This window comes from Manis javanica, chromosome 10, assembly GCF_040802235.1.
Source record: "Manis javanica isolate MJ-LG chromosome 10, MJ_LKY, whole genome shotgun sequence".
NCBI classification, from domain to species: domain Eukaryota; kingdom Metazoa; phylum Chordata; class Mammalia; order Pholidota; family Manidae; genus Manis; species Manis javanica.
In genome coordinates this window covers 46,479,580-46,493,267 of record NC_133165.1, presented here as the reverse complement: position 1 = coordinate 46,493,267, position 13,688 = coordinate 46,479,580, and the positions used below count along the sequence as shown (strand labels likewise).

General features: G+C 46.7%; 1 protein-coding gene and 1 long non-coding RNA gene across 3 annotated transcripts; one reads left to right on the top strand and one right to left on the bottom strand.

Annotated features, from left to right (window-relative positions):
* Positions 1–5,233: 5,233 nt before the first annotated feature.
* Positions 5,234–8,284, bottom strand: LOC140844074 (uncharacterized). Its single transcript, XR_012122248.1, has 2 exons — positions 7,981–8,284; positions 5,234–6,250 (listed from the first exon to the last, which is right to left on the bottom strand). It is a non-coding gene; the product is annotated as an uncharacterized lncRNA (long non-coding RNA).
* A 129-nt stretch (positions 8,285–8,413) lies between these two features.
* Positions 8,414–11,913, top strand: TUFM (Tu translation elongation factor, mitochondrial). Of its 2 annotated transcripts, XM_017642979.2 has the most exons (10): positions 8,414–8,563; positions 8,667–8,858; positions 9,311–9,477; positions 9,734–9,838; positions 9,928–10,092; positions 10,222–10,354; positions 10,438–10,542; positions 10,655–10,806; positions 10,916–11,035; positions 11,569–11,913. In XM_017642979.2, the coding sequence occupies exons 1-10, from the start codon at positions 8,521–8,523 to the stop codon at positions 11,740–11,742; spliced, it is 1,356 nt and encodes a 451-aa protein (XP_017498468.1). In that variant the 5' UTR covers positions 8,414–8,520; the 3' UTR covers positions 11,743–11,913. The 2 variants fall into 2 exon arrangements, with proteins under 2 accessions (XP_017498468.1, XP_017498469.1); XM_017642980.3 differs by lacking the exon at positions 10,438–10,542.
* The last annotated feature ends 1,775 nt before the right edge of the window (positions 11,914–13,688 follow it).

Below are 13,688 nucleotides of genomic sequence, written 5' to 3'. Positions count from 1 at the left end.
CTTCTCTGAGGAATGGGACTGGAGAGCCGAGGAGGTTCCATCTTTGAGACACGAAATAAAGATGGGGCACAGAAATAATGATGTGCTTGTGGGACATCAGGAGCCAGGTGGACATGGAGTTCAAGAGAGACATGAAGGTCAGATACAGAAATTGAGAATCATTAATATACAGAGGGCAGTTGAAATCATGAGCACAATGAAATCCTCTATCGTTTGGGTTTCTTTCTGACCCAGCCCCAACTGGCCTGAGCAATATGGGAATATATTGAGTCTAGCCATTTAAAAGAATGGATCAAGCATCTTCAGGAACTGCTAAATTAAAGGGCCAAAAGATAACAGGAACCTGTCGTTCACCTTTTCTAGGCTCACTTTCCCTATGCATTTGGCTTCACAGGCACACTGTCCTCTCTTAGTGGTGAAATGGCTTTACATAGCTCCAAACTTAATAGCAACAAGAAGCATACCTCTTTTCTGAGACTTGAAATAAATTTTCCAAAACTGGAACACAAAGGCAAGTGACTGAAGAAATTGGAAATGGATAAATGCCCTGATTCTCACAAGAATGTTCGTTCAAGGCAGAGGCTGCTGGATGGAGTTGGAAAAATTCATTGTGAAAGGGGAAGTTCTGGTCTATTCTGCCTTAGTCCCCCAGGTCTACCCCTACACTAACCAAACTAACATCCGCTTACACATGGCCTTTGTTAAATTCTTCATCACCATCTTTACCAACCATGTTTCAGAGGAAGATGTCAATGAAAAGGACTGTAATTCTGTGGTCACCTTCCTCCTTACTGATATCCTTATACCTCCTTTTTCTGTAGTTGTCTAGGAGAAAGACAACAGTTGAGGAATACAGAAAGGCAAGGGCTTGTGATAATGTGTTATATTTGAAAATGTCGTGTTTAAGGTGTCCAATAAAACTTAACTGCAATAACTGGAATGTTCCATATTGGCACTGTCTAATGTGGTAGCCACTAGCCACATGCAGCTATTGAGTACTTGAAATGTGGCTAGTGGACTAAGGAACTGAAGTTTTAATTTTAATTAATTAAAACTGAAAGAGCCACATGTAGCTATTGACTCCTGAATTGGACAATGCTAGAGGTATCCATAGACAACTAAGTGGAGCTGTCCAGCAGCAATGGATGAACATTCTAAGCTGCACGATGCAGTTTGGTAGTGATCAGATATAAGTAGTGATTGAAGCCATGGACATCAATGAGATTGTCCAGGTAATATATGTAGAGAGAAGAGGACCCAGGACCTAATTCTGGGGAAAAGCTACATTTAACAGGTAGGCAAGGAAAGAGGAGTAGAAAGTGCTGAGATGATGTCTCAGGTCAGATTTCCAAGAAGACCCTGAGATGAGGATTTTGTGTGTGAGTGATTTATTTTAAAAGTGCTATCAGGAGAAGCAGGAGCAAGAAGGAGAGGAAACCAAGCAAATGTATGATTTTAGACAAGAGTAGTTCAGCTTGAACTCACAGGGGAGCTTTGGATGTTAGTTATGCCTCAGGTTTGTCTGGAAAGGAGCTGGCCCTTTCATATACCAACACCTCTCAGCTGTTGACTAAGGGCTACCCCTAGATGTCAATTCTGAGGCATTTCATCAAGGCATAGCCTCCAGTAGCCTGAGGAGATTCTTTTTAAAAAAGAAAGAATCTGGAAGTTCTAACTATTGGAAGAGTAACCACACACTAAAGACCGGGGGTTATGGGAGTTTAGTGTGTGGTGGGGGCAAAGTGGAGGAGTTGGGCAAACACACCACAAAAAACATGATAAAAAGGAATCTATGGCACTGCCACTGTCTCCTATAGAAAACACTGATAACTCAGTTTGCTTAGTGACTTTGCTGAGAGTAATTCTAAAGGAGTGGTGAAAGCAGAAGCCAAATGGTAGTGGACTGAGGGATGAACAGAAGATGAAGAGGTGGAAGGAGGAGAGTTGGGAGCCCTCCTGAGGGAGACCTGATTAAGTTGGAAGTCTAAGAGGAAGGGAGCCAGTAGAAATGATGGCAATGAAAAGAGTGAGGTTTGGGGAAGGTTGGAAGGATGGGATCCAGGGCCCGGGTATTAATATGAATGGGAAAAAAAATTCTTTGTCAGGAACAGGGGATGTAATACTCAGGATGCTTTCAGCTACAAGTAATAGAACCTCCCTCTTCCCCCAGTTTAAGGTAATTTAAACATGAAAGAAAGCTGGAGTTTATTGGTTCACAGAACTGAAAAATCAGAGGTAAAATGACTTCAGGTATGGCTGGAGCCAATGGTTCAAACAATGTGTCCATTTAAACTTGGTCTCATTCTCTTAGCTCTGTTTTCCTCTGGACTGTCTTCATTCCCAAACAGGTTGCCATTCATAGGTAGCAAGATGGCCACCAACAGCTCAGGCTTACATTCTACCAGCTTAACAATCCTAGCAGAAAAAAATAATAGCTGTCTCAATAGTTCCAGAAAATGCAATAGGATTGAGTCTCATTAGCTCAACTTGGGTCACCCAATGACTCTGTGTTGTATAATGAAGCTTTCTGGCCTTTGTCCCACGTTCCTGGCACTAAGACTTTAAATACTTGGACTTTACTGAATAACAAAAATGTGTTATTCATGAGCCCCTTAGATCACACTTGAATTTTTGCTAGGGGCGACTAAATGGCAAGCCCTTGGATAGCTTCAGGATGAGGGCTGGGCACCAGAAAGATTAACCTTGTGATAAGAGGGTTGAAATTTTGAGCCAGTTTGACTTCCAGGGAAAGGAGGGGGCCTGGAGATCCGGTTCAGTGACATGGCAAGGATTTAATCAACCATACCTACATAATGAGGCCCCAATAAAAACTCTGGACACTGAAGCTCAGTAGGCCTTCCTGGTTAAATACATTGATGTGCTGGGAGAGGGGTATGCCCTGATTCCATGGGGAGAGGGCATGGAAGCTCTCCATCTGGCCCCTCCCACATTTCAACCTATGTATATCTTCATTTGGCTGTTTCTGACTTGTATCCTTTATTATAAAACTGTAATAGTAAATATAGTGCTTTCCTGCATTCTGTGAGTTATTCTAGCAAGTTATCAAGTGTGAGGAGGATTATCCAACTCCCAGATTTGAAGCCAGCTAGTTAGAAGTGCAGATGGCTGGGGGAATCCCTCTTGCAGCTGGCATCTGAAGTGGGAGCACTCTTGTGGAGGAGTGAGCCCTTAACTTGTGGGGTCTAGGCTAACTCTGGGCAGTACACTACACTAGTTGGGGTTGAAACAGAATACTAGCTTTGAATTATGCCCATGAGGGATAGATTATGTGCCTGGAACTGGATCACGGACCTATTGTCTGAGATTAGGATGGATGGGATCCATACCATACAAATTCCATGGGCTGAGCATGGCAGAACTGAGCTTTTCAAAGGAAAACCAAGGTGTGTGACCAAATGGGAAGTCGTTGTTCATGGGATTCTTCTGGAGGTCATCTTGAGGTCACTCCACCTCCAAAGATGGAGATTTCACCCATTTTGTCTTTACTGGGATGTTCAATTCAGCATTGGTTCTTTGACCGGGACGTCCTGCTCCTCCAAATCATACTCTGCTTAGTCAGGTCATTTTGACAGCCTAAAATATTTCAACTTCACTTAGGATCTGCCTCTGAACCCACACACACCATTTCCCTTACTTCTGTCAATCTTTTCTTCCTCCAGTTTCAGGCTTCGAAGTGTGGCTTCCTCCAGGAAACCATGCATGGCCAACCCACCTAAGAAACCTCTCAAGTGCCTTTTATTTAGTAGCTTTTATGTGACATTCAAAAAGTATTTCCAATCAGAATGTCTCCAGTCACATCTGAGTGATAAGAGTATGATCAGCATGTTGTGTTTGGAAGGGCATCCAGGAGAGGAAGAGGGGACTGAAAGCAGAGAGGAGACTTGTCCAGGAGAGGGCTGATGTAGACCTGGCCAAGGCAGTACAACGGGTTTAGAACCAAGGAGAACTTTTAGAGAGATTTCTGGGGAGGCATTATCAGGTTGACTGGTGGGAAAAGATGAAAGATGACCTTGAGCTTTCAATAAATTGGTGCTTGAGCAGCACCAAGGACAAAGCTCTGGGTCCTTGCCTCCATTTGCCACTAAGTTGCTGGCCGGCCCAGTACTCATTTCAATTACATCAGGCCCCATACTCCACTTTGAAGTTACAGCTACAAGAAATCTTAGAAATAGTAAAATTTAACCTCTTCACCTCATCCCATTTTATAAATAATAAGGCAGAGATGACTCAAAAATTACAGTGACTCACCTTTATTTTTAAAATGAGTATGAATACAAAATTTGCTTTCTGTTGAAAACATCAGGAAATATAATAAGCCCAACACAAATGCTCAACAGAAATGATTCAACACATAATTCCTTCAACAAATACTCCTTTACCTAAACGTTAGGCACTGTTGTTTAGAGTAAAAAATAAACTCTTACTGTCATGAGCTGGTGAGACAGAAACAAAAACCAAACAACACACATGTAAACTATTAAGATAATTCTGCATATTTAGGTGCTAAGAGGAGAATCAAAGAGGTCCACTGATAAGAAGCTGACTTGGGGGCTACTTTAGATAGAAGAGATAACATTTGAGGTGAGACCTGAATAATGAGAAGGAACATGCCATGGGGAAAGCTACGGGGAAGAGCATTCCAGGGAGGAAGAGTATCTGCAATGACCCTGAAGTAGAAACAACTGTGGGATGTTTGCAGAACAGAAGGATGGACAGAGTGGTTGGGAGAGGATAAGAGAAAAACTGAACAAGATGGGGTCAAAGAGGTGAGGAGGGGCCAGATCATGTACCTTGTGGGCCACAGGGAGGAGTCTGAGTTATTTCATAACAGGTTTATTGAGATAGAACTCACCTGCCATGCAATTCACTCACTTAAAGTATGAGTTGGCTTTTATTCTTAGTGTAGCATAGAGTCATTGAGAGAGAATTAATATCTGATCCATATTTTAAATATGCCTGATCTCACTGCTCTGTGGATGGATCTGGCAAGGTATTGAGAATAAAAGCAGAAGCTGGGAGACCCATTGTATAAGTTGTGATTAGGTACCTGGATCAGAGATGATCACAGATTGAACCACAGTATCAAAAGTGGACAGAAGTGGTGACATATTTTGGAGAAGCAGCAGGGCTGGGTAACGGATTAGATGTAGGAGTGATGGGGGAGAAAGGTGTTGTTGTTTATTTAGATATGTAAGGAGAGCACGGGAAGAGTCCTATTTTAGAGATACTAAGTTTGTAGCACCACTGTGGCGGCACCCTTCATTTGGAAGGCTCATTAGTAGTTCAAGAGCAAACATTCAGAGGTCTACAGTGGCCAGGCACAGAGAACACAGAGATAAAGGAAGCCCAGTCCTGGCCATTCTCAAGGCACTCTGTCTAAGTGAAACCAAGAAATATGTCTTACAGTACCAAGTGCATCGAGACAGAGTATCCATTAGGATGTTAATAAGACAACTGCAACCTAGTCTGGCTTAACCAATGACATGTGTCATCACACCTCAAGGAGTCCAGTCATCTAACAACCTCTTTGCTTTGTCCTCTTCTGGATTTTGGCTTCACCATTGACTAGGAGCAAGATGGGCATAGTAGTTTCAGGCTTCCCATCCAAACCCAGGGACATCCAGAGTCAGAAGGAGTCCATGTCTTCAGTGTCTCCTTCTTAAAAGAGTGAGGGACCCTTTCCTGGAAGAGATTCCCCCACCACCATTGTCACCACCAAACAGATTTTCTCTTACCAGTCATTGGCCCCAAAGGAGTCACATACCCAACCCTAAACAAATCCCCTGAGAAGAAAAATAAGACCACCAGAACTGGACTAGACCTGTCAGGATTTATTCCTGGAACTGGGGAGAGAGCCACCCTGGACAAAACCAGGGGTCTGCCTGAAGATGGAAAGATGGTTGTTAAGCAGAACCTCAAGTGTCTGCCACAGAGTAGAATGAACGGACTGCTAGGGGGTCCAAGGAGGCCATTTGATTTCAAAAGCATCTTTTTTTTAAGAGTACAAGATGCTGCACAAAAAATGTCTCTACAACTCTGAGCCCACTTATTAATATATTATCTAGTGGCTATGTCAAATCCATGCTTACCATATCCACATTACTGGACATTTGTGTTCATTCCACTCTTTCAGTGTGATGTTGGTAGTCAGCATGGCTGGACGTTGGGGGAAATTCCCTGCTATTAGTCCTGCTCCCCAGCATCAAAATTAGGATACACCTCTCAGCCTCTGTGATACAAGAACACTGACAGATGATCTAGGCTTCTCCATGCAAGGCTTTGAATTTGGTGTGAGGAAAGGTCATTTTATGGATGCAGAAGTGGCTTTGGTGCCATGAGCAGTAACTGTTGTTCACAAGTCTAAGTCCTGGCATTTAGAATTTGGTGACAGTGGCAGTAGCAGCAGTTTTCTTATTAGGTGAGATCAGTTCTCTGACTGGAGCTATTTCTTCAGTACACCCTACAGTTCTGTAAGCTGCTTAACACCCTTAACCAAGTCCCTCTTCTGCTTAAACCAGCCACTCTGAATTCTGTTATCTGTAAACCAAGATTCCTATTACAAAGGATGCTATCATCAAGTTTTACCAAAAATTTTCTCCCTTTGGACTCTTTTCTGAGCACTGTGATTCTCAAATTTGTCATTCATATAACACCTTCCCCTGAATTTGCCATACCACCCATCATATTCTCTGCCAAATGTTTTTTTTAATTGATTCATTTTTTTAAAAACTCAGTATTTACAACACTTGTTTTTCAAGCTAATACACATTAGCATAAATACAGCACCACTGAAACACTAAGCACTAGTTCAAGTACCACCCAAAAAAGAATCTTACATCCCAGAAGTGGCCAATAGTGTCTCAGGATAAATGCCCAGGAGTGGAGTGACTGAGGAACAAGAGAGGGACAAAGAGAAGCCTTTCATAGAGTACTAGTTCTTCCTAAGTACCTGGGAGGCCAGAAGTCTAGCAAATTCCTCTCTGTATCTGAGCAGTAAAATGATATAGTACAGTGCAATGGTTTAGTGCACACTTTTTTGGAGTTCAGCTGTGTTGGTTTCCTTAATCATCTTGATGCTGTTTTTTCACCTGTAAAATGAAAAAAATGGCTCCTACCACACAGGGCAACTTTGGAAGAGCACTGAATGTGAACCAATATGAAGCATTTGCACAAATGCCTGATCCATAAAAATCTCTAGTTTTGAGTTTCCCAAACTCTTATGAATTTAAGTAGTGTGTGTGTGTTATAAGTATAGTTTCCTTGTCTGTGTGCTCAGACCCTACTGAATCATAATCTCCAAGGGAAGAATGAAGGAATCTATTAGCAACAAAAACCATTAATTGAGTTTTAGTATCTGATGAGTTTCAGAAACATCAATCAGGGTTAAGCAGCTGCTATTATCATCCCAGGGTGATGAGATGATGGATATGAAAGTTACAGGTCATTTACTATCCTTGCACTCATTCAGTCAAGACATTTATTTACTGAGCACTCACTGGGTGCCCAGCTCTGTGTTAGTTGCTGGAGACACAGCGGGACCAAGACAGACTCAGGCTGTCCTTAAAGGCACCTGACGCTGGTCCCTCAACCTCAGAAGTCGTCAATAAAACTGGGTGGGGCGACGATCAAGAGAATTATTCCCAGCACTGCTAAGGGGGCTACAAGGGTGGACGATAAAGCTTTGTCTGACACAGGCTGTGAGCTAGGAGGACGGGTATTTGAGAGTCAAGGACTGTGGGACAGGAGACCCCTGGATTCCATTCCTGCCTCCTACCTAACTCATTTCCTCTCATAGCCAGACGTCAGGATCTCCCCATGAAGTAGTTACTACTGCTCACACGTTACAGATAAGGGGGTGGGGGGGCAGGCCCAGCAGAGAGATGAGTCACACTTGAGCCCCACCCTCCGAAAGGCTCCCAGGACAATCTTCCTCAGCCTAATTGCAGGACTTGGTCCTACCTCCAGCTGCGGCACAAAATCCGCCAGATCTCTCGCCAGACCTGCGCAGTGATGGGTTGTGGGCCAGGGCGGTCCTGAGCAATCCGCGCCGAGGTCACCGCCTCGGCCTCCCCGAAGCTGGCACTCACCCTGTGGACCCCGCGGAGCCCTACCTAACTTCTATGCGAAGTGCAAACACAGCTTGCAGCCCTGAACTACAAGGCCCATGAGCCTTCGAGCGCTGGTGCATTAAGGGACGCTCCAAATCGCCCTCCGGCGCTTCCAGAGAGAACTGCGTTGCTTCCTCAGCCTGCAAATCCCAAGTGCGTCGTGGAAACCTACATACTAGCCCGGTCCTGTGACACGAGCATCTTCCTTGGCGTCTTCCGTCCCGCGCCCGGAAGTCAGTGGAGATGACCATAAAAACTGATGGCTAGAGGGGGCCCAGACTTGCCCTTCTGGCTCACTTCCGCCGGAAGTGACGTCTGATGTCTAGTGCCTTTTCCTTGCTGCACGCGAGGGTGTAGGGTACCCGGTATTCGGGGCGTGAATACGACCACAATGGCGGTCACCACTCTGCTGCGCGCGAGACCTCTTTTCAGCGGTGAGGGGACTAGGAAAGCGATGGCTGCCCGGGGACGCGTGGGGGTCGTCGGGAGTGGCTGGGCTCGGACCCGCGCCCTGACTCCAAGCCTCTGGGACGGCAGGTCTCTGTCCCGGCCCGACCCCACTATTGCAGGGTCTCTTGCGACAACTGAAGGTCCCAGCACAACCCTTGTGCCGCGGTTTAGTCGTGGAGGCCAAGAAGACTTATGTGCGCGACAAGCCCCATGTGAATGTTGGTACCATCGGCCATGTGGACCACGGCAAGACCACACTGACCGCGGCCATCACGAAAAGTAAGCGGGGTTGGGTTGGGCGTGTCCAGCAGCGCCTGCTCTGCTGGCGCGACCTGGAGCCGGGGAGATGGGGCCAGCGGACTGGCTGCTGAAGGTGTTTAATGTGGCCCTAGGAGCCAGAACTCGGGCTGGTGGTGGGTTGGAAGATGCAGGAGACACATAATCCCCTGATACATAAATTAGGGACCCCGAATGGCCTCCAGGTAGATGTGGCCAGTGCCCTGTGAGAGGCAACTTTAGACTACAGAAGCCATGGCTGGACCTTGAGGCGCTTTAACATTTCTTGCTGAACCGAAGTTACTTCTACTTGGAGGCGTTGAGACGGGGTGTCATGGAAGCATTATTCCCCAAGAATGACCTTTGTTTAGGTGGGAAAAACTCGGGCTGTGGCCTGAACCCTGCCTCTACCTCTGGAACTTTAGCTGAGAGGTGTGTTTTCTTCCCTTCACTAGTTTTAGCTGAGGGAGGTGGAGCCAAGTTTAAGAAATATGAGGAGATTGACAACGCTCCGGAGGAGCGAGCCCGTGGTATCACCATCAATGCAGCCCACGTGGAGTATAGCACCGCCGCCCGCCACTATGCCCACACAGACTGTCCAGGTCATGCAGATTATGTTAAGGTGAGAAAGTGGCTAGAAACAGGGCCAGGAGCTGCCTCCTGTGAGGAAAAATGCTGGGCTTGTGGGGAGGAGATTTAAGATATTCAAGAGGTATGGGTTTGAAATCATGAATTTGTGAGCATAGCCACTCAAAGTGGGTGGTAAGGAGACGGCAGAGAAAGGTGGACCTCAGTTCCTAACTGCTGTGCTTGGCTAGATGGATGTGGAACTGAGGAAGTTGTTGAACTAGGCTGTTTCCTTTCCTCCCCCTGCTCAGAATATGATCACTGGTACCGCCCCGCTCGACGGCTGCATCCTGGTGGTGGCAGCCAATGATGGCCCCATGCCCCAGACCCGAGAGCACTTACTGCTGGCCAAACAGGTACTCAGGAGTCTGGGTAGGGGTGGAAAGAGGAAGAGTGGGAAGTTGGGCCAGCCAGGACACCATCTCTCACTCTTTCCCATGTACAGATTGGAGTAGAGCACGTTGTGGTATATGTGAACAAGGCAGACGCTGTCCAGGATGCTGAAATGGTGGAGCTAGTTGAACTGGAGATCCGGGAACTGCTCACTGAGTTTGGCTACAAAGGGGAGGAGACCCCAGTCATCATAGGCTCTGCTCTCTGTGCACTTGAGGTGAAGGCAGGGTCAGGCAGGCAGAGGATCAGCCTGGTTGGGCAGCCAGAGCTCTGCTCTGTCTGGGGAGTGGTTATTGGTAAGAGGAGCAGAATGGAAATTTCAGAGTCCTGTCATATCCCCCCATAGCAACGTGACCCGGAGCTAGGCCTGAAGTCTGTGCAGAAGCTGTTGGATGCTGTGGACATGTACATCACAGTACCCACCCGGGACCTGGAGAAGCCTTTCCTGCTGCCTATAGAGTCAGTTTACTCTATCCCTGGTGAGCGCCATGCTCCATCAACTCTTCCTCCCCTGGCAGTAGCCTTGCCTGGGGTCCCTCCCTGATGTCCTGTTCCCTTCTAGGCCGGGGCACGGTGGTGACAGGTACACTAGAGCGTGGCATTTTGAAGAAGGGAGATGAGTGTGAGTTCCTGGGACATAGCAAGAACATTCGTACTGTGGTGACAGGTACAGGAAGGAACTCAACCCCACAGCCTAGCTCCAGGATAGCCTCTCTTGCAGATTCCTTGTGCCTTCCTTTTGCCCCCGATCCTCCTCCCTAATCTCTTCTCCCTCCTAGGCATTGAGATGTTCCATAAGAGCCTAGAGAGGGCAGAGGCAGGTGACAACCTTGGGGCCCTGGTCCGAGGCTTGAAGCGGGAGGATCTGAGGCGTGGCCTAGTCATGGCCAAGCCAGGATCCATCCAGCCCCACCAGAAGGTGGAGGCACAGGTGAGGGCAGCAGGTGATGGTGGGCAGCACTGAGCCAAAACTGTCCCCTGTGAAAAGGCAGTGCTTCCAGTCAAGCCTGGCTCCACTCTTACTGCTCTTTCATTTCCAGGTTTACATACTCAGCAAGGAGGAAGGTGGCCGCCACAAGCCTTTTGTATCCCACTTCATGCCTGTCATGTTCTCCCTGACTTGGGATATGGCCTGTCGTGTCATCTTGCCTCCAGGGAAGGTACAGTGGATGTAGAGAACATGGAAGGGGCACCCCTCATATCACCTCTGCCTCGCTCGCTGTTCCAGAGATGTGATAGTGTGGGTGACTTTTCCTTGGGTGAAGAGAAGGTTGGCTGATGTAGACGAAACTGGTGATGGAAGTCTGGACCAGTGGGCTTAGGAGTGAATCCTCATCCAGTATTTCCTAGGCTGAAGTAGACAAAAGCTTAGCTATGTCAGTATTTATCCAGAAAGATTTCCCAGAAAAGCATTCCTCTTGTTGAGGGTTTCACTATACATAAGGGTGCAGAGAAGTCCGGCAAATAAGAAACCCATAAAACTCCACAAATTCCCTCAACTTTCTTAAAAACATACCTAAGAAACACTGACCACTAGTCTTTTTCTGCTTTTGCACATGCCTGACAGCTAGGATGTCGTCCCCAGAAGGAATCATGCTGTTCCGTTTCCCGGTGACTTTTAACCCCTCTGGTAGCCAGCAAACAGAGTGAAGGCACCCCGAAGGCCATGCACGATCTGTCTCTGCCCTTCCAGGAGCTTGCCATGCCCGGGGAGGACCTGAGGCTCAGCCTAATCTTGCGGCAGCCAATGATCTTAGAAAAAGGCCAGCGCTTCACCCTTCGAGATGGCAACCGGACCATCGGTACTGGCCTTGTCACTGACGTACCAGCCATGACAGAGGAGGACAAGAATATCAAGTGGAGTTAAGTGTGATCCTCTGTTCAGACTGCATTCAGGGCTGCAAGGCCCATGTTCTCTCCTGTTTCTGGAGCCCCCTTCCCAGGACATAGACTGCAACCCAGCACACTTCTCCTGGTCAGAAGGGGCCATGTGGCCTACTGGGTGAGGTAGGTCAATAAACTGTTCTGTGAATAGTAAGCTAGCTTGTTGTGTCCTATGTTCTTTATAAAAGTCAGAGAGGATCGGTGGGTGGAGGTTATAAAAATGGAGCTGAGGCCCATGACTGTTGAGCTTGATAAACCCTGGGAGCTCATCTCTGGTGTGGTCTAGAAAACCTCCCATCTTTGTAAAGCTGTCTGCACTGCTTTGACAGCTTGAGAAAGGAAGGTAGCCAAAGGAGAAAACTAGTGAGCTTTGTATGATTGCCTAGCAAAATTCTCCAGGAGGAATGAATATTCATAGCTGCTATCCTACTAGGAGGTACTGGGAAAGTTATCACTTGGCTATTATCCCTTTATCACTTGCAGCAGGCTCAGGTGCCAGACCTACCTCATTTCCTGTTCAGGTAGTTATCAGGCTGTGAATGTCTAGCTACCCTTGTTTAAGGTCTGTGATAATGGGGGCCTGTATCTTACCTCTAGAACCAGTACTCAGCGTGTAAGAGGTACTTAATATGTAATCTGCATGCTTGATGTATTAGTAACACCACTATGTCACCAGTTCCAAATAGAATGTGTAAAATGGTTTCATTTTCAACATTTACTGAGATTGAAAATTGAGAAAGGCTGTTTTATCAAATATGCAGGGAGTAAAATGCAGAGTTAATTTTCACAAACTTGAACTGACCAAGATGCTGTCCCCAAACAAATGATAACCGGCAGGGATTAATGGACAACTCTTTCCACCTTGGATCCTGACAAACTAGTATATCCAGGACAGACAAGCCACTGACAAATAGCACCAAGGAGAGGCTCTTGGGCCAACCTGAGATCTGTTTTGAAAAACTCATAATCTGATCTGTGACTTCAGAAGCAAGTAAGTGGGCTTGAGGTAAAAAGGACATCAGAACTTAACAAGGTCTGTCTGATGACAGGGCAGGTTTACTTGTTTTACACTTATCAAGAGCTGAGGCACAAGTTTCACAGGAGGATGCCTTACTGGATGAAGGCCAACTTCCCTCCCAACTTTTGAGTTGCTGCTCAGAAAAAAGAGGATGAGGTATCAACCAACCTGCAGTCCTTCTGTGAAGCTTCAAGGGCCATGCCGTAATGGCTGCAGTCACAGCTCACTCACTACCGCAGAGGCCTGGCCCATCTGCACTGCCAACCAACGTCAGGAAGCTAAGGCTTTCTTGCTCTGCTTCTCCCATCCCTACCCTCAACTGGCATCCCCTAGAACTTCAGCTTGGGACCTAAGCCTGCCCATTTTTTACTTACCTCTTTCCATTCCTCCCTGCCCCCTGCCAACCTCATACTTACCAGTAACAGGTTTCAGATCCCTACAACCTGGACATTCCCCTGTATTTAACTTTCATTCTTCCTGCCCTGTCCCAATCTCCTGATTGGTCCAAGCTGAAACAGCCCTGCCCACTGAGCACCAGTCTCATCCTTACAGTCCTCTAAGGGCAAAATTATCTCCATTATACAAGAAAACCAAGGTTAGGTCACAGACTACAAATTCCAAACTGCCTTGTTCCCTTTAGCAGTATATATACTAAAACTGGAACAATACAGGTTACCTAGTATGGCCGCTGAGCAGGAATGACATGCAAATTCATGTTTCCGTGAAAAAAAAAATCCAAACTGCCTCCTTGGAAGAAACAAAACTCCACTTCCTCTGAAGCCTATTATTTCTCCTTTCACCACCTCCTGCTTGGCTCTAGTCCTGTCCGTTATCCTAGTTTAGCTCCTGCTCCCCTGAACCTGGCGCCTCATCACCCACACCCAAATACTGCAGCTAAGCACACCAGGCAA